This window comes from Arachis ipaensis, chromosome B3 (assembly GCF_059453495.1).
Source record: "Arachis ipaensis isolate K30076 ecotype BB chromosome B3, ASM5945349v1, whole genome shotgun sequence".
NCBI lineage: Eukaryota > Viridiplantae > Streptophyta > Magnoliopsida > Fabales > Fabaceae > Arachis > Arachis ipaensis.
The window spans coordinates 44479771-44505882 of record NC_142438.1 but is presented as its reverse complement, the minus strand read 5'-3'; the positions used below and the strand labels follow the sequence as shown (position 1 = coordinate 44505882).

Sequence of the window (26112 nt, the reverse complement as noted above, 5' to 3'; positions counted from 1 at the left end):
TGAGCATATTTTAAATAATTTTAAGCAACATAACATGCACATAGATGATACCATTATTGTATCTTCAATTATTGACAAACTCCCTCCATCATGGAAAGAATTCAAAAGAACTATGAAATATAGAAAGGATGATGTTTCTCTTGAGCAATTAAGTAATCACCTTCGTTTTGAAGAAGAGTATCGTAAACAAGATGATACTAAAGAGCAAAGTGCTCATGCTAATCTTCACGTAATGGAAGATGGAAAATCCAACAAGCCTAACAAAAAGAGATACCGAGATTTTAATAAATCTCAAGGTAATAATGGTGATTTCAGAAAGAATAAAAAGAAAAAAATTGTTTTCATTGTGGAAAACTAGGACATTTTAAAAAAGAATGTCGTTTCTTAAAAAAGAAGAAAGAAAAGAACAACACAGCAATAAAAGATAATCTTATTGCTGTTATTTCTGAGATCAACATGATTGAAGACATTGGATCATGGTGGATAGATTCCGGACTCGACATGTATGCAAGAATAGAGATTTTTTCAAGACATTCAAAGAAGAGAATGGGACTATTCTGTACATGGGAAATGCATCAACTGTTCAAGTAATGGGCAAAGGAACGGTGGAACTTGAATTCACTTCTGGAAGAGTACTGACTCTTACTGATGTATATTATGTACCCGAAGTCAGAAAAAATTTAGTTTCTGTCCATCTACTTAACAAGTATGGGTTTAAGTCTATATTTGAAGGAGACAAATTTATTCTGTCTAAGGGTGGAGTGTTTGTGGGTAAAGGATATCTATGTGAGAATATGTTTAAATTGAATATTGTAAATAATAATAATAATAATAATAATAATAATAATAATAATAATAATGTTTCTGTTTATATTGCCGAGTCCTTTGATTTATGGCATAATCGTTTAGGACATGTTAATTTTCATAAATTAAATGATATGATAAAATATGATCTTATTCTAAAATCAATTAAAAATTTAGATGTATGCACAACTTGTATGTTAACCAAAATAACAAGACTTCCTTTTCAAAGAGTACAAAGAAATTCAAAGTTATTAGAATTAATATATTCTGATGTATGTGATTTGCATGGTTGGCCTACTATAGGTGGAAAGAAATATTTTGTAACTTTTATTGATGATTTTAGTAGATATTATTATATATATTTGATGCATTCTAAAGATGAAGTCTTTGATAAATTTAAGATTTTTAAAGACCATTGGCATGCTGTCCAAAGAATATTAAAATATTTGAAAGGAACAATAAACTATACTTTGTTGTATAGTGGTGAACCTTCTGTTTTAAAAGGATATACAGATGCAAGTTGGATAAGCTATACAGAGGATCATGCATCAACAAGTGGTTGGATCTTTACCCTTGGTAGGGTGCTATTTCTTGGGGATGCAAGAAACAAACTTGCATAACGTACTCTACTATGGCTGCAGAATTTGTTGCTTTGGCAGCAGCAAGGAAGGAAGCTGAATGACTTAGAGATTTATTACATGAAATTTCAGTTTGGCCAAAACCAATGGCTCCAATTTCTATACATTGTGATAGCCAAGCAACATTATCAAAGGCTTATAGCCAAGTCTATAATGGAAAATCTAGGTACATTGGAGTAAGACATAGCTATGTTAAAAACCTTATTGGTAATGGAGTTATATCTATAAATTTTATAAGGTCAGAACAAAATCTTGCAGATCCTTTGACGAAAGAATTGACAAGGGATTTGGTGTTTAAAACATCAAAATGGATGGGACTAAAATCCGTATTTTAAATAATTACCAATGGTGGAAACCCAACTCACACTTGAGTAACATGAAGTCTTGAGTTCAATGCGGTAAAGTATACTATTAGAGTAATTGCAAGTACTCATAATTATTTCTTTCATCCCAAGGTAAAAAGTACTTGGAACCATAATGGTATAAAGGAATAGGATGAGCTTTGCTCTTAATAGACCTATAGCAAGCATATTATTGCTGAAGTATTTAATTATGGGATATTTTTTATAGAGTCTACATATATGAGTGTGAACTGAGGCCAGTTCTTAGAGTTAAGATTTTACTCTTAAAACACTCACGAAAGGATACAAGACACAAGGCCATGTAGTATACTAAATGTGTCATATTTAGTATAACATCTAAATGATACCGAAATTTTATGTGTCATCAGTGCACTCTTGTTCATATGAGTTAAATGGTTCAAAGCTTGTCTACCATTTTAAATTCGAATGAGTGGATACCACTGGTTACTAGGTAAAGGTTCAAATCGCAAGATACCTCTACTGAAAGCATAAAACTTCCATAATGATAGGATTGAAAAGAAATTTTGAAAATGGTGGGGGATTGTGAGATATATATTTTCAAAATATGTGAAAAGCTATTTTGAAGAGTTACATCTCTTCATAGAGTTGTGACTTATTCAAAAGTTATGCTTGTTAAAAGGTTGCAACTATTTGAATAGTTATGTCTATTAAAAGGTTGTAACTATTTGAAAAGGTGTGTCTGTTGAGTACGTAGCTGCATGTTGCATGTACTTCGTCTCTATAAATTTCCCTCATTTCATTATTGCTGTATAATCCATCTCAACACTTTCTTATGCGCAAAAGAAATAATAGAGAATATTATTCTGTAAATTATCATTTAGTGTAAGGCTTGACTGTGTGAGTGCATAAACAAGTCAAGTATTCTTCATTGTATCCTACAGGAAATTCGCCAGTAACCCATTTTGCACACCATTGTATATTGGTGGGGGCGAATTAAGTCTAAAGGAAAGTGTGTGTAATACACGCCTTGAAGAATTGCGCTATTTGATTCACTATCCCCTTCTCTCCCAACTCACAATATCTGCGCAATTATCTTTTGCTTTGCCATCCAAACCTTTATGTACGAGGGTTTGAAGTGATAGCTTTGCCTGACTGTACCCTGTAGAATAGGGGTAGTAACTGATGGGCTAGACTGTATGAGGGGCATGATGATTCTACAGATGAGGTTGCTGTCCAATTATCGATGATCTTGAGATATGGTGGGGATAAACAAGTGTGCAGTCCGCCGAATTTACGCACCTCCCTAACAAATTCAAATATAATCAGTCAAAATTCTAACCAAAATAAGAAAATTCATTCAAATATAAAGTAAGGCTTACCAATATCCGAGATTCTGTCGAACAGCGACACGGAGACTCCAAGGACAACCATCAGTAAATTGCCTGCAATGCACATGATACTTTAACCGATCCAACTCCACAACACGGTACTCAACACTTCTCCGAATACTGTAATTCTTCATGCCTTGCATGATTGTCTCTACTTCTGAATCTGTGACCAACCCTAAACTCCACACCGTCGTCTGTGTTGTAATCGTCCACACCCATATTGAAAATAAAGTTACCTCGTGTATTACATCCAAATCCAATATATGATAGTGGCTGGGTACATCTAATAACTCTGAAATTGGTTACGGAGCAGACAAAAGGTATCGAATTGATCCACCAATTGGAGTCTCTGGTACCAACTCATCCTCATCATCATCCTTAAAGGAACCATTTTCATTGTTATCGGTAACATACTCTTTGTCGGACTCCTCACATCAATGTCTGTAGGTTACAGGAGGCTTAGAGAAGGGGGGGTTGAATCTGTGGCCTTCTTTTACTTTAATTGATTTAGCCTTTGTTACCAACATCAAACTTGATTCTCTTTGATCTGTGCAGCGAAAAATTTAAGAGACAATTTTGTTTTGTCTCATAAATATCAGAAAATAGAATAGCAAGAGAAAGGAAGAAGTTGACACAGTCATGTATCCTGGTTCAGTTGCCTTGTGCACTGCAACCTACATCCAGTCTCCACCACAACAGTGGTGGAATTTTCACTATAGTCAAAGTATTACATACACCAATTTCCTAGGATTCACATAATCCTATATGGACTCACAAGTTTCTTCCTAAACTTGACTTGGTTATGCTAATACCTAAACTCTTTTCAATAAGTGCTTACCCAACTAGAAAGGGGTACCTCACAGGTACTTGGCACAAGATAGAAAATTACAACCAAAGGAAATCATAATCCACTCTTGACTTTTCTCTCAAGTGTTTCACTCTGCCTTTTTCACTCTTAGGCTTTTTCTCAATGTCTTTCTCTCAGCCTTTTACCTCTCAAAGACAATACAGAAAGATATACATTGAAATTGAAATACAAGATTAAAAATCATGAAGGAGATCGATGCTTAGCAGCCTTTGTTGCTGTAAGTTGAACCGGATTTAGCTATTTCTGATGAAGCTCTTCATCTTAACGGAATGTTCCTTAGCTTAGAAACACTGTCCAAAACGTTGAAATCTTCACAGGGAAGCTCTCAAACAAACTCAGATACTGGTTCTCTCTCCTTACTCAAATTCGAAAAATGTTTTTCCTTTTGTACCTCTTGCAGAGTCACGGTTTAGATATCTCCTAAGTCAACTCTTTGAACTCTGAGCTCCCTTGGCTTGCCATCACTTTCTTCATTTAACCCCAAAATTAGGGATTTTAAAGCTGGTCCTTTTTGCTTGACCGAAAACTTTAGAGCAGCAGAGAAAATTGTTCAGTGGTAAACCCAAATCCAAACAATTGAGTTAGTTCTTTGTCTCCAAGAAATAATTTGAGCCTTTGATTCACAGTAGTGATTATCAGAAATCACTTTCTTCATATATCCCAAATTGGTGTTGTAGAAATTTGAAGAAGGAGCGAAGAAAATAAATTGCATGCAAATGTAAATAAATCACCTTTATCATCTGACTTATCTTAGCTTGCTTTGATTAGATTAGACATTTGCTTTTGTGATTTACCTTTCTCTTTCTTTCTTCTTTGGTGAATGAACCAGGAAGAAGCTTTCCCTCTTTCTTCATGAGTCTGACCGAAGAGAACTTTGTAGACGTTGGCTTTAACTTGGATGGATTAACTTAGGCTTGGATTGGCTTTCCACTCAACCCAATTGATTTTTTTGTTTCATTTCTTTGGGCTTTGAGTGTTAGAAAATCCACTAACAATCTTTGTTTCTTGTTTCCATCTCTTTGGGTTGCTGCTACTTTAATTTTGGCCTGCAACACTAATAAAAAACAATCAAAACTAATTGGGTGTTTAACCCAATAAATAAATGTTTGTCATCATCATTTAAGTTAGTTATGTTCTTAACTCTACAACATCCATGTCTACCACTGGTCTAGCATAGTGGAGGGATGGTAGTGTAAGAGGTGGATCGTCATCTTGGACAAAATTCGAGCTGCCAAAACCACCACCACCAACATTATGAACCTCCACAGAAAGTCCAATCACTTGTTCAATCACAATTCTCCCGTGGACATCAAACATGAGGCGCACATGCTCATCGCCATCGAGTCAAAATAGATGAAACCGAAATACACCATTTCTCATCGGTGCTAGCATCTTGTACCGAACTCTTCCAACCTCTTTTCTCTCATTAGCTTCGAGGTGCCTCAATATCAGACTCTTTAACTCTGACAAAAAATCTATTCTTTGAGTGCAAAGCAAAATAGAATTCTCACACTCAAATATAATCCCAGTGTCACTGTTTTACATATGACAGTTGGAATACAGCGTTACAACCATCACTAGACATTTCTACTAATTTATTGAAGAAACGGAGGAGAAGAATGATTGAGATGTTTGTGGAGAATAACAATAATTTGTAGATCCTTTTATAGATGGTTGAAATTTGTCATATTATAACTCGTTTACAGTGACAATGTTTTAACTTAGTGTATATCTCGTTTACAGTATAAACGAGATAAATATGTGCGTATCTCGTTTACACTGTAAACAAGATACGTGGAGGTGACTCTTTTCTATGTATCACATGTACAAATGTGATACGTATACTCGCTGACGTGTCTTATTTTATTTATAGTGTAAACGAGATATGCACATATTTATCTCATTTACACAGTAAACGAGATAAGACATATTGTACAAATTAGTAAAAATATTCCAAATAACTTATATTCGTAAATAAAATATTTATTTTATTTATTTAATTTTTTTAAATAAATTATTATGTATTTGTATATAAATATATATTATTTAATTTATTTTTAAAATATATTTTATATTTTAAAATATATTTGATATAAATAACTAATTTGATAATTTTTTTTATACGTAACATGATTGTGAATCATTTGATAATATCTTTAATATAATCATCTACTTAAATTGGAAACTTTTAAATGTTATTTTAAAAGTGTATCAAAAAATATATTTTTCCACGTTTAATGATAATTTGGTTGAAATTTTATGTATTATAATACTCGACTTCTCTTTCGTATATTTTACTTATTTTTAAAATAAAAATTCATTTTCTAACTTCTGTTACTCTTGATAAATCTTTCTAGATTTTTCATCTTCAATAATTAATAATTTTTTCTCTTGTTTAATTTTTCATTTAAATTTAAAAATTTTATATATATAAGTATTATTAGAAAACACTAAAAAAATATATATAGATTTTACACTATTAATATATGGAAATTAAATCTTATACACGCGTGTGTGACAACTAATTTTATAAGTTTGAGTAATTTAAATTTTGTCATTTCAAGGAGCCAAAATTATTTGTCCTTTCGTTAAATCTTACGGGTCACAATAATTATTCTATTTAAGTGATAGCAAGTGATGAGCTGTAAATATGTCTCAGACATTTTGATGATCAAGATAATATACAGATATATATACACTATCTAAAAGTCTGTTTTAATATAACGTAGAGGGAATTATGAATTATGATGTCAAGATATATATAGTAGAGATTCCTTTTGGATTAAGTAAAGTGATAGCATGTCACTCAAAATTTATTTGATCCAATTAATATAATTTGATATGATTTTAGTTATATAATAATAATAAAAATAATATAAAGTAACTATCTTGTTTTACAAGTACCTTGATAGTTTAAATCATATTAGTTGTCCGTACAAAAACAAATACGAAAAGAGAAAGAAAGAGAAGAAAAGAATTATGCACTTGTATATGGTTTAAATCAGTTTAAAAGATTCAAAGAATAATGTTGTGAATTATTGGAATAGATGCTTTAACTTGAGCCTTCTTAGTTAGTACAATTTTCATAAAATTCAAACTTAGAACTTCAATTTAGGAAATGCATATCACATTTTTTTTCCACTAAGCTAACAATTGTTTAATAATGATGTGTTTTAATAACAGTTCATACGTTAAGAATACTTTTCACTAAAAACTAAAAAGTACGAATTTTCTTTTTCTTTTTAGTAAAGAAAAAAAAAATAAAAAACATGTGTAATACATACTCTTTCTAAAAATTTAATTATATCTTTTATTTTTCATCTAAATTCATTCTTCATAGAAGAAATTCCCCTAACAATTTTATAAAGTACTGAATCAGATTTAGTTATTGACAATGCATCAAAACAATCCATTTCTATCTTTCCGTAAATTGTCGACCAAATATACATCTTTATAAGCGTTATATGCATTATGCAGCTGAAATCGTCAGAAATAGATTTATTACACCATTAAATTAAATGTATTTGAACCACGAATAAACAAGTCGCTTTGGCCGAGTGGTTAAGGCGTGTGCCTGCTAAGTACATGGGGTTTCCCCGCGAGAGTTCGAATCTCTCAGGCGACGATTCAACCTTTTTATCATACACAATGCTTATATGATCTTAATTCATATGCTGATATACCCAAACTATGGAAAAATATGATCTTAATTCATATGCTGATATACCCAAACTATGGAAAAGTATATGTAACCAAAGATTTGATGAGCAAAAAAATAAATAACTTAACTAATTTATAATTATATTTAATTAATTTTATTTATTTTTAATTTATAATATTTGATATTAATTGCTTCTCACTCCAAATTAAAATTCTGAATGATACGTTGGATAAATAGGGACGGAGATCACGAAACTTCCAAATTCTTAGTATATAAAAAAATTTATAAAATATATAAAAGAACATCCATTTAATATGAAAAAGAAACATTCTGATACTTAATAGAAGAAACATCCTAATGTCTATCATAAGCATCATCACGTAAAGGTTTTGGATTCACCTAGAGGCATTTGGCTGATTATTGATTGGTCAGTTAAATTTAGAGCACACTTTTCTAATTTCTCCTTGAGTACCAGCCTTCACTTCAATGCTACTCAACTTAATCATGGCCTTAGGAAACTCGAATTCAAATCTTAATCCCAGTATCCCTCTAATGTTCCCAGCATAATTCTGAGCCACACTTTTTGTAGCTGGATCTTCCCAAAGCCTCTGATCTGACTCTAGAACGCCACTACCATCACGCACGTTCTTGAAGTAACTAACATCAAACTTTGCAGGACTATCTTTGTCCAATGCCACCTTTCTCAAACCATCTCCGTTTTTGGGACACTGAGCTTGAAGCAGCTCCAAGAAAGATTGGTTTATGGTGGGATCAGCGTTCCCAGTGGTCGTGAAATTGTATAAACGGTAACTGAAGAACCTGCAGTCTGTCTGCCCTATGGTGTGTGCACCTGAAATTACATGGTAAAAAGTTATCTAAGATTATGCCAGGTGAATATATATATATATATATATATATATATATATATATATATATATATCAGTCATATATTTGTGTATAACTCATTTTCAATATGTATTTTATATTCTAATATGTATTTATATTATGGTTGATTTTGGTGTACACCTGGTATGAATTTTATACGTGGACTTATTTATCATCTATTATTAGATGAAACAAAATTGTGAAACTTTGAATTAAGCCTTAAAACAGTCTCTAAGACTGACTGCGTGTATTAAAATAATTTTTGAGATCTTAATTGCACCAATTACATTAAGGGAATTACATTAAGGGATTAATGTGGTACACTTTTGTCAATTTCAGATATGTAATTTATATAATTGGAATCTTAAAAACTATTTTAGTGCATGCTACTCATTTTCAAAACCACTTTGGCTTTAATTCGTGAAAGTTTTGTAATTTAATAGACTAATGATAATAAATCAATAGAATATTTCATACAAGATGATTATTATATCCAACATAAGTTTGTATTTAATAATGTGAAATACAGTGAAACATTGCATACCTAATAAGGTGACAAGGTCATGAACATCTAGACCTTTGGCTGAAAATTTTTGCTTCTGGACAGAAACCGGGTCAAGCGGAGAAGGCATGTTTGAGGCTTGATTTGATGAAGAAATCCTCCCATCTCTTCTTCCTGTTGGTACTAGCCAACTTGGACCACCACTCTGCCATTTTTTCTCAGGTGTTAATTTTATCAGTTCCTTTATAAGAGTCCATTGGTCCATGATAATATAGAGTTCAACATCATTTTACAAAAATGTATTGGGTACTTATTTTGTCTTGTCCTTTATATCGACACACACTTTTCTTCTATTAGATTATGATGCGTCGGCTTCGTAAACAAAAACAAAAATAAGTACAAATAACACGTCTTATGTTTGTTTTACAAAAATGCTATGTGCACGCTAAAAATTATCTATCAAATCAGTCACGGTGTATTTGTGACAAATACATGATCTATTGTTTAACTGATTTTTAATGTGTTATTTTGTATTTCAATATATATTCTATATGGGTGACTGATTCGCTAGCTGATTTTGATGTACACATAATATGATTAGTTATTTTAATACCAAATGGACTGCATCCCTGGCTGCCAATGCTAGAATGTCAGCACATGAGACAACTCCAGGGCATGTAGCTTCTATCTGTGATTTTGCATCATCAATGACTTCAAAACCTCTTAGACCAATGTTTTGCACTGCATTCCTTTCTGCAGAAGAGTCTGCAATCAAAATTGAACCATCGCACCCCTATGGAAGAAGATATTTCCAATGACTTGTTAATCAAGCTTAAACAATGCTATGTAGTGAATGAATAAGGTTGAGACAGCATAGAAGAACAGATAGCAATAAGATAGCATTACCTGTACAAAGCAATCATGGAAATGAAGCCTGAGAAGGCCAGGAGCAATAGTAGGATCTTTGTTGAAGTGAGATTCAACAGTGGACCGTATAATGGCCTCAGCACTTGGGCATGAACTAGAATAAAACCCTGTTCTTAGTTGGGCTTGAACTACTGCCAAAGTCATCATCATAAACATAACTAGGTAGCTCAATATGGCATCCATTTTGCACCAACAATGATACCAGAAATTGAAGAAACTAGTATTCCTATAGAAAATTGAACTTGGTTTTAGTTACTTGATGGTTTCTCTCCTTTAATTGGCACTTATATAAGGGTTTGTCCCATGCAAAAATAAATAAGTCTGAAGCTTTTCCTAATCTACTCTACTTTATCCGGCCAATCACTAAGGTTTTGGCCCATAAGTCAATGAAACTTTGATAAAAGTGGGACATACACGGAGGAATTAAAAGATGGTTTCCCATATAAGTTTTCTTAAGCAAATGTTGTGTTAGAGAATGGAAGGTGGAGTTCACAGAGTGGATTGCACAATGGAAAGGTCATTTCAGCACACTCTTGTTCTTGTCTTTGATGCCTCTGCTTTATTCCTCTACGCGTTTATGCTTTATATATGACTTATTTTTGGCCCAGCAACACTCATCTTTTAGCTTTAGTTAGTTCACTTGTTTTTCTTTTGTTCACATTAGCTTTTAGTGTTACTTCCTGCTAATCAACTTAAACTTAGTAAATTACCATTCACATGCCTGTTTATCAAGTGAAAAAAATTTACAGTATGAGTACTTGAACTGCACCATACAGTTTGTGCCAAGTAAGAACCTTAGTGATATGAGTGATATTATGCCATTGAATAAATCTAAATCTATGCCTTAAAGACTGGTATTGACTTACATAACTTAAAGCTGCATTCACCATTCTACACGGCAAGAGGAAAAGTAAAAGACATACATATTTGTTAAAATTGAATGTTTGGAGTTTGAATTAGTCTCAAATAGCTAGATAGACATGGCTTCTAAATCCCCCATTCTCATTGTTCTGCTCTTTCTGTCTTCTATTCTACTGCTACACTCATCCCTTGCAGATGCAGATGATGGAATAACCAAGATTGAGTTGGGTCATTCCCTCTCTCCAAAAGGAAACCAATCTTCATCATGGTTATCAAGTTCTGGCCATTTTGCATTTGGATTTTACCCTCATGCTCAAGGTTATGGCTATGCTGTTGGTATATGGCTGCTTGGTGAGCCTGACATCACTCTAGTATGGACTGCTAACCGCAACGATCCGCCACTACCTTCTTCCTCCACCTTACTTTTGACCATTGATGGCTTGGTTCTTCAACAAGGACAAAAGATTACGAATAATGTCACAGGGGCTTCTATGGCATCCATGCTGGATTCCGGAAACTTTGTAATCTATGATGATTCACATGTTGTTGTGTGGCAAAGCTTTGATCATCCAACCGATACCATTTTAGGAGGTCAGAACTTAACTGCAGCAAACAGATTGGTGTCTAGTTTGTCCAAAACAGATCATTCCACTGGACTTTTCTATCTTATCATGCAAGAATCGGATAGCAACCTTGTTGCTTATCCCCTCAAAACCTTACCATACGCTGAGTATCACTACTGGGCTGAGTTTGACAATGCTACTACCGGGTAAGTCACCCAATTCACCCCATTATTCACTTCACTTCATTTCTAGTTTTCCATCTAGAAGGTTTAACTTAACACATTTTTTTTTTTGGTTTAGTTCGGTGCAGCTGAGTCTTAACACGGAAGGATTTCTTTGCCTAAGAGAGCTTCAATGTTTTGCCAACAACACAAACTTGTTGAGAAATAATAAGTCAAAGAAACAGAACACAACTTCAATATACCGGGCAACGTTTGATTTTGATGGGGTTTTCAGATTGTACGAGCATCAATTTGATGCTGAGGCAAATAGAAGGAAATTAAGTGTTCAAATTAGGTGGGAAGCCTTGCATGATAAATGCCAAATCAATGGTTTTTGTGGCTTCAACAGTTACTGTTCCAACACCAATATGTGTCACTGTTATCCTGGTTTCGTCCCCATCAGCAACAATGGCATGTTTCTGGAATGCAAACTGAACTACAGCAAAGATGAATGTCAATCTAATCCTGACCCATCTTCGCTGTACGATGTTACTCTTTTGGAGCACATGTCATGGAGTGATTTCCCATATTTGGTTACAAAAGAAACAACAATGGAAGCATGTGAGGAGTCTTGCAAGGAAGATTGTGATTGTGGGGGAGCATTGTATGCAAATAATGGTGGTATCTGTAGCATATACAGGCTTCCACTCAGATATGGAAGAAAGGTTCCAAATGCATCAGACACAGCCACAGCCATTTTCAAAGTGCCTTATCATTCAGGATTTCTAATTAACCAAACACATCTAGACTCGGATTCCCATGTTGTTGTTGATAACAAGAGAAGCCTAATACTGATTCTATCCTCTTCTTTGGGATCTGTTACATTGCTCTGTGTGATCATTGCTGTCTCGGTTTTCTTCAATTATAGGCATCATGTTTATAGTTATGCAAAGTTGTCTGCAAGCTCAAACCTGGGATTCACCAAGGAATGTTCATTGCGCTCGTTTTCCTTTGACGAACTTGTGGAAGCAACTAGTGGCTTCACGGAAGAGATAGGAAGAGGGTCTTATGGAGCAGTTTATAAAGGAACAGTAACAGGTGATGGTAGTAACAAAAGCGTTGCTGTGAAGAGACTAGAGAGGATTGCTGATGATGAAGGAGAGAGGGAATTTCGAGCTGAAGTTACTGCCATTGCTCGAACTCACCATAGGAATCTGGTTAAGCTTGTTGGGTATTGTATTGAAGGGTCAAGGGAGCTTCTTGTTTATGAATATGTTAGCAATGGCTGCCTCGCGAATCTTCTGTTTAAGGGTAAGAATCATCATCATCATCATAATGATCAGGCACTTCCATGGAAAGAGAGGATTAAAATTGCATTGGATGTAGCCAGAGGAGTGCAGTATCTGCATGAAGAGTGCGGAGTTCGAATCGTCCATTGCAATCTTAAGCCACAAAATATACTGATTGATGAAGCATGGACAGCAAAGATATCTGATTTTGGATTAGCACGGCTTTTGAAGCACCCTCAACAACCAGAGTTGCTTACTGATGATGAGGTAAGAAGCAGTTACTTGGCACCTGAATGGAAGAATGAGGCATCACCATCTTTATCTTCATGTTCATCTCCATTGGTGTCTGTGAAAGTTGATATTTACAGCTATGGGGTTGTGGTGTTGGAGATAGTGTGCCGCAGAAGAAGTATAGATGTAAATGTGAAGTGTCCAGAGGAGGTTCTTCTTTCAAGTTGGGTGTATCAGTGTTATGCAGAAGGAGAGTTGAGGAAGCTTGTTGTTAATGAATCAGAAGAAGAGGATACAGATTGGAAGACATTAGAGAGAATGGTGAAGGTGGGGTTGTGGTGTGTGCAGGATGATCCATCACTGCGTCCTTCAATGAAGAATGTTATCTTGATGTTGGAAGGTTGGAAACCTATTCCAACTCCTCCATCTCCTCTTGCTTCAACTTAATTTAGCAATCTTACTAATGCATATTACAGCATTGTTGTTCCTTCGGTTTCTTATATACATTATTCTTGTTTATGTTTTTCTTACATTATTGTAATTGTATGTGATGAGTTTGGAAAACTCTAAATTAATATTTGTGATGACTAAACATTATTAATTATAATAATTACAAAATTATTAATTCCATTTTCATTTAACATATGTTAATTAATAATTTTGTGATGCAGGTTTTTTTATTGGGCCAAACAGAAAAAGAATTATTGCCAGCCCAATATGCTTAAAACCATTCAGTCTTGTTTAATGATTCCTATATTATGTGACTGAAGCAATTTGTGATTATTTGAGCCAGAATTCAAAAATCATCAAAAGCCCAAATTGAAGCTAACATTCAGCATTGATACAAAAATTCTTTTGATCCACATTGTTGAATTAATGATAACATTACTTGGGCCAAAATTGAACTATTATTGCTACAAGCCCAAATTAATAATTGTTGCTAAATGAACCAATGCTTGATCCGAAACCTATTAAGAAAGGAAGCAAAATTGCTTCTTACCTCCAACGAATCCCAATCCTTCTCTTGGGATGGATTTCAAAATTTAATTTGCTAGCATTGGAAACATGAGAGAGAATGTCATTGATATGATTGATGGCATTAAGGCTACACGCTACTTAGGGAAGGAAAAGCAACTTCTATTCAATTAAATTGTTTAATTCATTTAATTGCTTCTCTTCCAATTGTTTCTTCTCTCTCATTCATTCTTTCCTCCTTTTCGGACATTACCCAGCAAACCATGGAAGTTATATTGAGTTACCGAAAAGAAAGAAAGGCACGCCAAAAGACCATCACAATAATGGCAAGAAAAAGCAAACTAAAAGTATGTAGTGGCTGAGATTATCACCAAGAATGGTAAGATTTGGTGAGGTAATCTCGGGCTCCTCATACCCAAAAAGAAGAAGAAGATCTTGGCCATCAGAGAAGAAGATCTTTGGAGGATGGCTTGTCTCTGATTCTGCTCAAATATCACAGGAAGTAGCTAGAGTAGATACGTGATGGAAGAGGCAGAGATTGGAGCAGACGAAGCTATCATCATCATGAAGCATCAAGGGCCAGAAGTTCATCTTGGAGAGCAAGAAAGAGATGAAGGGCTCGGATTGATGAAGAGTAGTGACCAAGGAAGGACTAGAGGTAATTGCATGTTGGGTTTTGCATGTGTTTTCTCTTCTCTCTCTCTGGCCGAACCGATTCTGTTTGAAGAAGAAGAAGATTGGCTTGGTTTGTTTGGTTTCAACCTTGGATGGTTCTTCCTATAAGTATAGGTGAACAGTTAGGGTTGATTCAAGGAGTGAGAGTGCAAGGCACAGAGTTCTCATAGCAATACAAGCTAACAGAATTTCTTCTCCTTCAATATTTTATGTTTTGTATTTTTCTGTTTAATTTTGTCATGTCTTGAGTCTCATGGAAAAAAGGCAAACAGTGAGGTTTGTAATGAAAAAGCCATAGAGCGGAAAAAGGCAGAGAGTGCAAAATTAAAAGAAAAAGCCATAGATGTCCTTAGAGTTCCCTTGTACATTTGTGTTGTGTTTCATGATTCTGAGGGAATCCCCTTGTAAGTTGGGTTAGCACTTTACAGTTGAAAGATTGGCTGTGACCAAGTCAAGTTCAGTTTGGGTTTAGATTCTAGACTTGTCCCAGATAGGAAGGGTAGTTCCTAGGGAGAATTGGTATTTGTAATCAAGGATGATTATAGTGAAATTCCATCATTGTTGTGATGGAGACTGGATGTAGGTTGCCTTGCACTTAGCAGCTGAACCAGGATATATCTTGGTGTAATCTTCTCTCTCTTCTACTCCATTTCTGTTTCTGGTGACCAGGAGATAAAATTGAAAATATCTCGTGCCGACTGACGAGATAAAAAGAAAAGTCTCGTGGCTGGGGACGAGACAAAAGAAAAAGTCTCGTGGCTAGTTACGAGATAAAAAGACAAAAGGTTTCCAGAAGTGGTTTCAAAGGCCAGCAAGCATTGTCAAGCGAAAAGGGGGCTAAGATTCAACCCCCTATTCTCTTAGCCACTGATAACCATCAATTGGTATCAGAGCTTGGTCTCAAAGAGATCAAGCTTTGCAGCTTGGAGTAAAGATCCTCATGGCAGAAAACAGTGGCTCAAATTTGGTGTCCTACAATCTGACCGAAGGACAATCAAGCAACAGACCTCCTCTTTTCAATGGGAAAAACTATACCTATTGGAAGGAGAGGATGAAGATCTTTGTGCAAGCAGTGGATTACAGACTTTGGAAGATTATCCTGGAAGGCCCTCAATATCCAACTGTTACAAGTGCCGAAGGAGTTGTCTCTCCTAAACCAGAAGCAAGCTGGACGAAAGAAGATAGAAAAAAGGTGGAGCTCAACGCCAAAGCTATCAATCTGCTCAACTGTGCTATCAGCTTTGAGGAGTACCGACGGGTATCACGTTGCACAACAGTAAAGAAAATCTGGGACAAACTCCTAGCTACTCATGAAGGAACAACCATTGTGAAGAAGACCAAGATAGATATGTTAAACAGAGAGTACGAAATGTTTGCAATGAAGGAAGGAGAATCCATTGATGAGCTATTTGAGCGCTTCAACACCATTATTGTTGGCTTGGATGCTATGGGAATCAAGTATCCTGAATCTGTGCTAGTGAGAAGAGTGTTGAGATGTCTCACAAAAGAGTGGGAAACAAAAGCCTTAATTATTTCTGAGAGTAATGGTCTTGACTCTATGACTTATGATGATTTGAGAGGAAATTTACTTGCTTTTGAAAACACCTATTTGAAAAAAGATTCAAAAAAGAAAGGAATAGCTTTTTCATCTATCACTAACCCTCTGGATGATGAATCCAGTGATAACTCATCTGAAAATGAATTTGTGTTGTTTGCAAAAAAATTCAGGAAAATGGTAAAGCTCAAGGAGAGAGGCAAAGGAGGCAGCTCAAGAAAACTGAAAAGAGATTTCAGCAAGGTGACTTGCTACAACTGTAAAGAAACGGGGCACTTCAAATCTGACTGCCCTAAGTTGAAGAAGGAAGAAAAACTAAAGAAAGGGAAGAAGAAGGGACTAATGGCATCATGGGAAGATCTTGAAAATGACTCTGAAGAAGATGAAGGAATCTGAAACGAAGTCTCAACCATGCCTCATGGCTGACCTTGTTGAGCAGGTGTGCCTAGCATCCAAACGAAAGGAGAATATGTGGTATATGGACAGAGGATGCTCTAGGCATATGACCGGAAAGACAACCTTCTTCATAAAGCTTGATGAATATGATGGAGGACTTGTCACCTTCGGTGATGATGCAAAAGGAAAAATAGTGGCTGTTGGGAAAGCTGGTAAAAACTTTTCATCTTGTATAAATGATGTCCTTCTTGTAAATGGTTTGAAACATAATTTACTTAGTGTTAGCCAATTGTGTGATTTGGGTTTTGAAGTTATTTTTAGGAAGTTTGTATGTTTGGTTATTTGTGAGAAAACTGGGAATATTTTATTTGAAGCTAAAAGATGAAATAATGTGTATGGATTGACTCTTGAGGATTTGAAAGAACAAAATGTGACATATTTTACATCTCTTGAATCTGAAAAATGGCTATGGCATAGAAAGTTGGGTCATGCACGCATGTACCAAATTTTTAAGCTAGTCAAGAAAAATTTGGTTAGAGGAATTCCAAATATCAAATTTGATAAGGATCTCACTTGTGATGCTTGCCAATTGGGCAAACAAGTGAAATCTTCTTTTAAACCTAAAGATGGAATCTCAACCAAAAGGCCATTAGAGATGTTACATATTGATCTTTTTGGTCCAACTAGAACTCAAAGTTTAGGAGGTAAACACTATGGTCTTGTGGTGGTAGATGATTACTCTAGATTTGGTTGAGTACTTTTCGATGCTCATAAAAATGATGCTTTTCATGCCTTCTCCACTCTTTGCAAGAAAATTCAAAATGAAAAAGATTTAAAAATTGCCCATTTGAGAAGTGGTCACGGAAGAGAATTTGAAAACCAAGATTTTGAAAAATTCTGTGATGACTTAGGAATTTCTATTAACTTTTCATGCCCTAGAACACCTCAACAAAATGGGGTGGTTGAGAGAAGGAATAGAAGCCTTCAAGAGATAACTAGGGCCATGCTTTGTGAGAATGAGATTCCTAAATTTTTATGGGCTGAAGCTGTGAATACGGCTTGTTACATTTTGAATAGGACAATCATTAGAAAAGGGTTGAAGAAAACCCCTTATGAGCTATGGAAAGGAACCCCTCCAAATCTTAAGTACTTTCATGTTTTTGGATGCAAATGCTTTGTACTTAACAATAAAGAAAACCTTGGAAAATTTGATCCAAAATCCTATGAAGGAATGTTTGTTGGATATTCCACCACAAGCAAGGCCTATAGAGTTTATCTCAAAGAGCATAGAACCATAGAGGAATCCATACATGTTACTTTCTGTGATTCTAATTTAATTTCCAGTGCTGTGATAGATAATGATTCAAATGGTGAAGAAGCTGGAACAAGTAAAGAAAATCCCAAATCTGCTCAAAATGAAGAATCTGTCAGTCCAGTTTTGTCTCGTCAGATTGAAGGCGACATTTCTATTTTGTCTCCTGAGCAGACACGAGAAACTGAAACAGTGAGACCACCAGATACTCATCAAAGCTCAACACCACTCCGGAAGCCTAGAGAATGGAAGTCTATGAGGGGTTATCCTCATGACTTTATAATTGGTGATCCCTCTCAAGGAGTAACAACAAGATCCTCCACCAAAAGGCAATCCGAACCAAGCAATTTTGCCCTCTTGTCACAAATGGAACCCAACAATGTCAAACAAGCTCTTGAAGATCCATCATGGGTCAAGGCAATGCAAGAAGAGCTTGCTCAATTTGACAAGAATGAGGTTTGGACATTAGTACCCCATCCTGATGGTAAGAAAGTTACGGGTACTAAGTGGGTGTTTAAAAATAAACTTGGTGAGGATGGACAAGTTGTTCGTAACAAGGCTAGATTAGTGGCCCAAGGTTACGATCAAGAAGAGGGTATAGATTTTGATGAGTCTTTTGCTCTAGTAGCTAGAATGGAAGCAATTAGGTTGCTTCTTGCCTATGCTGCCCATAAGGGTTTCAAAATATTTCAAATAGATGTTAAATGTGCTTTCCTTAATGGCTTTATTGATAGAGAAGTGTATGTGGCACAACCCCCCAGTTTCGAACATAAAGATTTCCCAAATCATGTTTTTAAACTATCTAAGGCTCTTTATGGTCTTAGACAAGCTCCAAGAGCTAGGTATGAAAGGCTTAGTGCCTTCTTGTTGGAAAATCAATTTCAAAGGGGTACTACCGATACTACTTTATTTATTAAAGCATCTAGTGATGATATTCTCCTAGTTCAAGTTTATGTGGATGACATTGTATTTGGTTCGGCCAATGAGTCCTTGTGTGAAGAGTTCGGAAAACTCATGACTAGTGAGTTTGAGATGAGTTTAATGGGAGAGCTAAATTTCTTTCTTGGGCTCCAAATTAAGCAAACTCCTAGTGGTACTTTTATTCACCAAGGAAAGTATGCAAAAGAACTTATCAAAAAGTTTGGCCTAGAAAGTTCCAAACCAATGGGAACACCAATGCATTCTAACATAAAACTTGAAAAGGATGATGATGGCCAAGATGTGGATGAAACAAGGTATAGAGGAATGATAGGTTCACTCATGTACCTTACCTCCTCTAGACCGGATATTGTCCAAAGTGTGGGTGTATGCTCAAGATTTCAATCTCATCCAAAAGAATCCCATCTTTCGGCCGTTAAGCGCATCATTAGATACATTAAGGGGACTAGTGATTATGGTTTGTGGTATCCTAAATCTAATGACTTTTGTGCAGTAGGGTTTTGTGATGGAGATTATGCGGGAGATAGAGTGGATATACGGAGTACATCCGGCATGTGTTGCTTCCTTGGAAGCTCACTAAACATGTGGTCAAGCAAAAAGCAAGCCACAGTGGCTCTATCCACGGCTGAAGCTGAATATATTTCTGCATCTGCGTGTTGTTCACAATTAATTTGGTTAAAAATGCAGTTGGAAGATTACAAATTAAAGATCAATAGTATACCCTTATTTTGTGATAATATGAGTGCTATAAACATTTCAAAAAATCCTGTTCTGCACTCAAGAACCAAGCACATTGAGATAAAATATCACTTCATTAGAGAACATGTGCAAAAGGATACTATTGATATTCAATTTGTAAAATCTGAAGACCAACTTGCTGATATTTTTACAAAACCCCTATGTGAAGACAGATTCTGCACATTGAGAAAAAGTTTGGGAATGTTTGATTTAAGTTCTATTGATAACTGTGAAATATTGATTCTGCTCAGTTTTGTCTTGTAGGAATGGACGAGATAAAAATAAAAGTGTTGGAAGGGCTGTGATTAAGGGGGAGACAGCGCCAAAATTAATTCCCATGGGCCCCACCAAATTTCCTTGACACCATTCTGACCGTTTTGTTAGTTCCTCATTTTTGAAAATCACAATCCTTTTGTTGTCTCATCAAATCTTATTGGAAGAGGATAATGTCAAATCAAATCTTTCCTTCCAACTAATCCCTTGATTCAAGGAAACCCCTTTTTCAGTTTAATTTAAATAAATAAAAACCCCTTTGGTTAATAACCGCTCCCTCTTGATGGTCATTAACTCCCTCCACTATCTCTTTTCAATCAGCATTTAATGCCTCTTTAACCTCCCTTCACTCACCTCACCCTTCGGCCTTCTCTTCAACTTCCATCTCCATCCATTTTTACTACCATGAAAAAGAAAACTGCACCCAAAAAAAGCGAACGCATTCTTTTCTCTCAAAAACCGTCCACTCCACAATCTCACACTCATATTCATATTCACTCTACATCATCATCTTCTCCTTCACCTCCCTCAAAACAAACCGACACCATGCGTAGGAAGGTCATAGTTACAAAAACTTCTTCAAGGAAGAAGAAAGAGCGAGTTCCCGTGGAAGAAGAGGAAGAGTCTCACACATCACCCATTCCGTCTCCACCACCATCTCCACAGAAGAAAGCCACACCCGGGAAGAGTGGCCAGAAAACTAAAGAATTTGCTCTACACAATACCAAGGAACCTGCTAACCTGGAATCTTTGGACTTCAAGAACAAATTCAACAAGACACACTCTCACTATGACCCTGCCCGATTCAATTCCTGCGCTTCATATGAATTCCATAAAGAAGTCTTTGAGAAGCGTCATCTCTGTGCAACCTACCTTGTCAACTTGGATTCTCTCACCAGCAAGGGGATTAATGTGTCTCCTCTTTTTGAACTGCTTCAATGGACTCCTCTGCTTCACATCCAAAAGCCAGTTTACCCAGGTTTAGTTCGAGAGTTCTACGCCAATGTGAGACTCATAGATGGTACCATACATTCATATGTGAAGAGAGTTCACATCACTCTTGATACCGCCACCATTGGAACGGCCTTGGGCTACAAGGAGGAAGGGCCGCAAGCATACATGGCCGAAAGGTGGGACTCATAAGTCGGCGTCACCTATAAGGTTGTTCTTCAATACATCTGTGAGAATCTCTCTGGTTTGGATGGCACCACTCCTACACACAAAGCTCTCGGACCAACCAACTCCTTGCTTCACAGGATTATCACACATATTCTGACTCCTCAAAGCGGCTCTCACAATAGAGTAACACTCTCTAATTCTCTAATCATCTTTGCACTTGTTACATCTACTCCAAATTCTTTTGGTTATCTTATGATCCGTCATATGTGGGATTCGGTAAAGAGCACCAAAAAGGCAAATCTGCCCTATGGTATGTTCTTAACCAGCATCTTTGAATTTTTTAAAATTGACCTTTTGAATGAGGCTGTAGAGAACAAAGTGTCAATGATAAAAGGAGGCGGCACTGTTAAAAAGGGAAAGAAATCTGTGGCTTCTGATGATGATTTTGAAAGTCGGCCGGAATCCTCCAAGGCAACTGAATCTATCAAAAACATTCTCACAGAATTTTCAAACATGTCAGAACTCATGGTGCAATTTCATAAGTCGGCACGCAAACTAGCCTATGAAAATGAGTCGGCTTGGAAGAAATGCAAAGACAGGGTCGGTCTGATGCTGGAAAGCCTTGAGGATGAAGTGGGTAGTGAGGCAGGGGCTGAGGAATCTGATTTTCATCTCTCTAATGATTAAACTTCTTATTACTGTTTGATATTGGTACACTTAGGCTCAATTTGATACTCTGTTTTGGCTTGTTACTATCAGTACTATAACTCTGTGATACTCTATGGACACTTTTGGAAATATTTTGAATATTCTGCTTGCTATGTCATATTCTTTTTGCAGGTACCCCTTGATGCCAAAAGGGGGAGGAATAAAATTGAAACTGAAAGACAGGAGATGAAATTCTGTAAAGAATTCATGATCACCCTTGTTGCAATGATACACTTGATGCTTATTAATGCATGTTGATAATGCAATTACTTTGCTCTGTGAATGCTGCTGTTGAAATGCTTGGTTGAATATAATGGTGATACATTTGTCTTGGTATAATATTCACTGTCTTTGAATTTATTTTTGGCAGTTTCTTTAAAATTGAGAAATATGAAGCTTGCAATTTTTTGTGATGATTATGCTCGATAAGAAAAATTTTCTTGCTATGGTTAACTTGCTCTGATTTATACATTGGAAAATATTTTCAAAGAACAGCTTCAGGAAACTTCAAAATTTGTTTGCATTAATTGTTTTGTGTGTGATTGAGCAGAAAACCATATTATTGATATCAAATGAGTTTTGACTATCATACAAATCTGCTCATAAATCAAGCATTCAACATCATGTAAAAGATATGTTGAATAACATTGTTACTTAAGGCTTGATAAAAATTGTTACAGGTTAGTGCTTCCCTTGGTAATAATGGCATATATTAAGGGAGAGCCATGTGACATTTAGAAAGGGGGAGAAATTCAAATCTTCAAAGGGAGTATTCTATACTTCAATCTTTAAATTTCTTTCCATTTCAATTTTAATAATGTTTGTCATCAAGGGAGAGATTGATGAGTTTGGAAAACTCTAAATTAATATTTGTGATGACTAAACATTATTAATTATAATAATTACAAAATTATTAATTCGATTTTCATTTAACATATGTTAATTAATAATTTTGTGATGCAGGTTTTCTTATTGGGCCAAATAGGAAAAGAATTATTGCCAGCCCAATATGCTTAAAACCATTCAGCCTTGTTTAATGATTCCTATATTATGTGGCTGAAGTAATTTGTGATTATTTAGGCCAGAATTCAAAAATCATCATAAGCCCAAATTGAAGCTAACATTCAGCATTGATACAAAAATCCTTTTGATCCACATTGTTGAATTAATGGTAACATTACTTGGGCCAAAATTGAACTATTATTGCTACAAGCCCAAATTAATAATTGTTGCTAAATGAACCAATGCTTGATCCGAAACCTATTAAGAAAGGAAGCAAAATTGCTTCTTACCTCCAACGGATCCCAATCCTTCTCTTGGGATGGATTTCAAAATTTAATTTGCTAGCATTAGAAACATGAGAGAGAATGTCATTGATATGATTGATGGCATTAAGACTACACGCAACTCAGGGAAGGAAAAATAACTTCTATTCAATTAATTTGTTTAATTCATTTAATTGTTTCTCTTCCAATTGTTTCTTCTCTCTCATTCATTCTTTTCTCCTTTTCGGACATTACCCAGCAAACCATGGAAACTACATTGAGCTACTGAAAAGAAGGAAAGGCATGCCAAAAGACCATCACAATGATGGCAAGAAAAAGGAAACTAAAAGTATGTAGTGGCTGAGATTATCACCAAGAATGGTAAGATTTAGTGAGGTAATCTCGGGCTCCTCAAACCCAAAAAGAAGAAAAAGATCTCGGCCATTAGAGAAGAAGATCTTTGGAGGATGGCTTATCTCTGATTCTGCTCAAATATCACAGGAAGTAGCTAGAGTGGCTACGTGATGGAAGAGGCAGAGATTGGAGCAGATGAAGCTATCATCATCATGAAGCATCAAGGGCCAGAAGTTCATCTTGGAGAGCAAGGAAGAGATGAAGGGCTCGGATTGATGAAGAGTGGTGACCAAGGAAGGACTAGAGGTAATTGCATGTTGGGTTTTGCATGTGTTATCTCTTCTCTCTCTCTGGCCGAATCGGTTCTGTTTGAAGAAGAAGAAGAAGATTGGCTTGGTTTGTTTGGTTTCAACCTTGGAGGGTTCTTCCTATAAGTATAGGTGAACAGTTAGGGTTGATTCAAGGAGTGAGAGTGCAAGGCACAGAGTTCTCATAGCAATACAAGCTGACAGAATTTCTTCTCCTTCAATGTTTTATGTTTTGTATTTTTCTGTTTAATTTTGTCATGTCTTGAGTCTCATGGAAAAAAGGCAAACAGTGAGGTTTGTAATGAAAAATCCATAGAGCGGAAAAAGGCAGAGAGTGCAAAATTAAAAGAAAAAGCCATAGATGTCCTTAGAGTTCCTTTGTACATCTGTGTTGTGTTTCATGATTTTGAGGGAATCCCCTTGTAAGTTGGGTTAGCACTTTACAGTTGAAAGCTTGGCTGTGACCAAGTCAAGTTCAGTTTGGGTTTAGATTCTGGACTTGTCCCAGATAGGAAGGGTAGTTCCTAGGGAGAATTGGTATTTGTAATCAAGGATGATTATAGTAAAATTCCATCATTATTGTGATGGAGACTGGATGTAGGCTGCCTTGCACTTAGCAGCTGAACCAGGTTATATCTTGGTGTAATCTTCTCTCTCTTCTACTCCATTTCTGTTTCTGGTGACCAGGAGATAAAACTGAAAATATCTCGTGCCGACTGACGAGATAAAAAGAAAAGTCTCGTGGCTGGGGACGAGATAAAAGAAAAAGTCTCGTGGCTAGTTACGAGATAAAAAGACAAGGTTTCCAGAAGTGGTTTCAAAGGCCAGCAAGCATTGTCAAGCGAAAAGGGGGCTAAGATAACCCCCCTTCTCTTAGCCAGTGATAACCATCAGTATATTTAGAAAGGCTAGTAGCTTCCATGAGTGGGAGTTTGTTCATGAAATAAATAAATTACTTCTAAAATCGAATGAGCTTTTGTAATTATTAGTATAATTTTTTGAAAGAAATAGTGTAATCACAGAGTATTGGAGTTTATAAGTCTTCCAAAAAGTATAGAATTCAATTCTGATGGATTCGAATAAGAGAAGAATTTTGGAAGAAAATAAATAAAAAATTTAATACAAAATTTATGTAAATTTAAAATATAAAAAGAATTTTTATGTGAGAGAGAATGTTAAAAAAATTTTTTATTTAGAGTCCGCTAGAGGCACAATGAAGTTTCCATACAATATATACAGTGAACTGTTTATATGGCCCAAATTAAATTAATGATTTCCATTTACCCTAATTACTATCCCTAAATTAAATTACCCCTAATTTACCATTGTTGACCATCCGTGACCCTAACCCTCCAAAATGTCACTCTCGCTACTCACAAATCCCCTCCGCCGCGTCACTGTAGCTGGTCACCAACCCCATCCGCCGCGCACCCGCCTTTCTCGTGACCCGCATCAACTCCGACGCGAACTGCATCAGCGACTCCTGTTCGTGACCATACACCATCGCTGGCAACATCCGCATCGCAACCTCGGCGCTGAACCACCAGTCTGTCACCGCCGACCCACCGAGCATCGCCCAGTCCCCGCGCTTGTACGCCGTCGCTTGAAGCATCCCTGTGCCACTGTTTGCAGCGGAGGATCCGCGCCTTGTGTCGCCAGTTGACGTGGACCATTCACCGAGAGCAGCACGAACAACACAACCAGAGCATCGTCGACCATCCACGGTAAGTGGGCTAGTTTCTTCGTTTCATGATTCATCATTGCTGTTGCATCTTGTTCTAGAGACAGATTGTGTTGCTGGGATGGTTGATTCTACATGGTTAAAATGTAATAGGTGCAGTTTTAGTATCCTGGAGCATGTGGGATGAGAAATTGGTTGAGATTGTTGAAATTGATTTAACTTTAGCGTGGGAATGTTCAAAAAATTTTGCCAATCTAGTTTAGAAAGCAGAAAATATTTTTCCCTGCCCGTGTGGACTGTTGCATGCAATGTGACATAAACGTGTGGACCGTTGCATGCAATGTGACGTAAACTAGTTGACCATTATCGATGTTTGGTTGACCCTTATTGGATGGTTACATTAGTAGGGTATTGGATGGTTGGTTTGTATGATAGATCTTTTCATTATTTAATTGGATGGTTACTTCAGTATGTAATCGAATGGTTGGTTTTCGTATTCGATTTTATGCTTGCCTGAACAAGGTTTTCCTCTTAAGTAAAGATGGTTACTATAGGGACATTTTGCTGATTGATTTTGATGATCGTGAATGCTGGTTTGATTTTATTATGTTGAAGGCTTCTTTGAATCGGTTGATGGTTGCATGTTTTTTTCCTTTTTCTTGGTTTGCTTTTGTTAGGTAAACAAATGCATATTTGATGCTCAAACCAGGTTA

General features: G+C 36.0%; 2 protein-coding genes and 1 non-coding gene across 6 annotated transcripts; 2 read left to right on the top strand and 1 right to left on the bottom strand.

The window, feature by feature from the left end:
- The first annotated feature begins 7564 nt into the window (after positions 1–7564).
- Positions 7565–7646, top strand: TRNAS-GCU (transfer RNA serine (anticodon GCU)). The gene has a single exon. It is a non-coding gene; the product is annotated as a tRNA-Ser (tRNA).
- Positions 7647–7937: 291 nt separating this feature from the next.
- LOC107630432 (peroxidase superfamily protein) lies at positions 7938–10300 on the bottom strand. Its single transcript, XM_016333552.3, has 4 exons — positions 9976–10300; positions 9683–9862; positions 9112–9274; positions 7938–8532 (listed from the first exon to the last, which is right to left on the bottom strand). The coding sequence occupies exons 1-4, from the start codon at positions 10177–10179 to the stop codon at positions 8111–8113; spliced, it is 969 nt and encodes a 322-aa protein (XP_016189038.1). The 5' UTR covers positions 10180–10300; the 3' UTR covers positions 7938–8110.
- On the top strand, positions 8111–24682 carry LOC107633066 (G-type lectin S-receptor-like serine/threonine-protein kinase LECRK2). 4 transcript variants are annotated; one of them, XR_015907674.1, is made up of 5 exons: positions 8111–8545; positions 9175–9291; positions 11053–11626; positions 11721–13644; positions 24613–24682. XR_015907674.1 is itself a non-coding variant. In XM_016336701.3 (2 exons), exons 1-2 carry the CDS (start codon positions 10977–10979, stop codon positions 13546–13548), a joined length of 2478 nt encoding a protein of 825 aa, XP_016192187.3. In that variant the 5' UTR covers positions 10884–10976; the 3' UTR covers positions 13549–13719. The 4 variants fall into 4 exon arrangements, 1 of the variants encoding a protein (XP_016192187.3); XR_015907675.1 differs by having other exon boundaries at positions 8111–8572; XR_015907673.1 differs by lacking the exons at positions 8111–8545; positions 9175–9291 and having other exon boundaries at positions 9858–11626.
- Positions 24683–26112: the final 1430 nt, after the last annotated feature.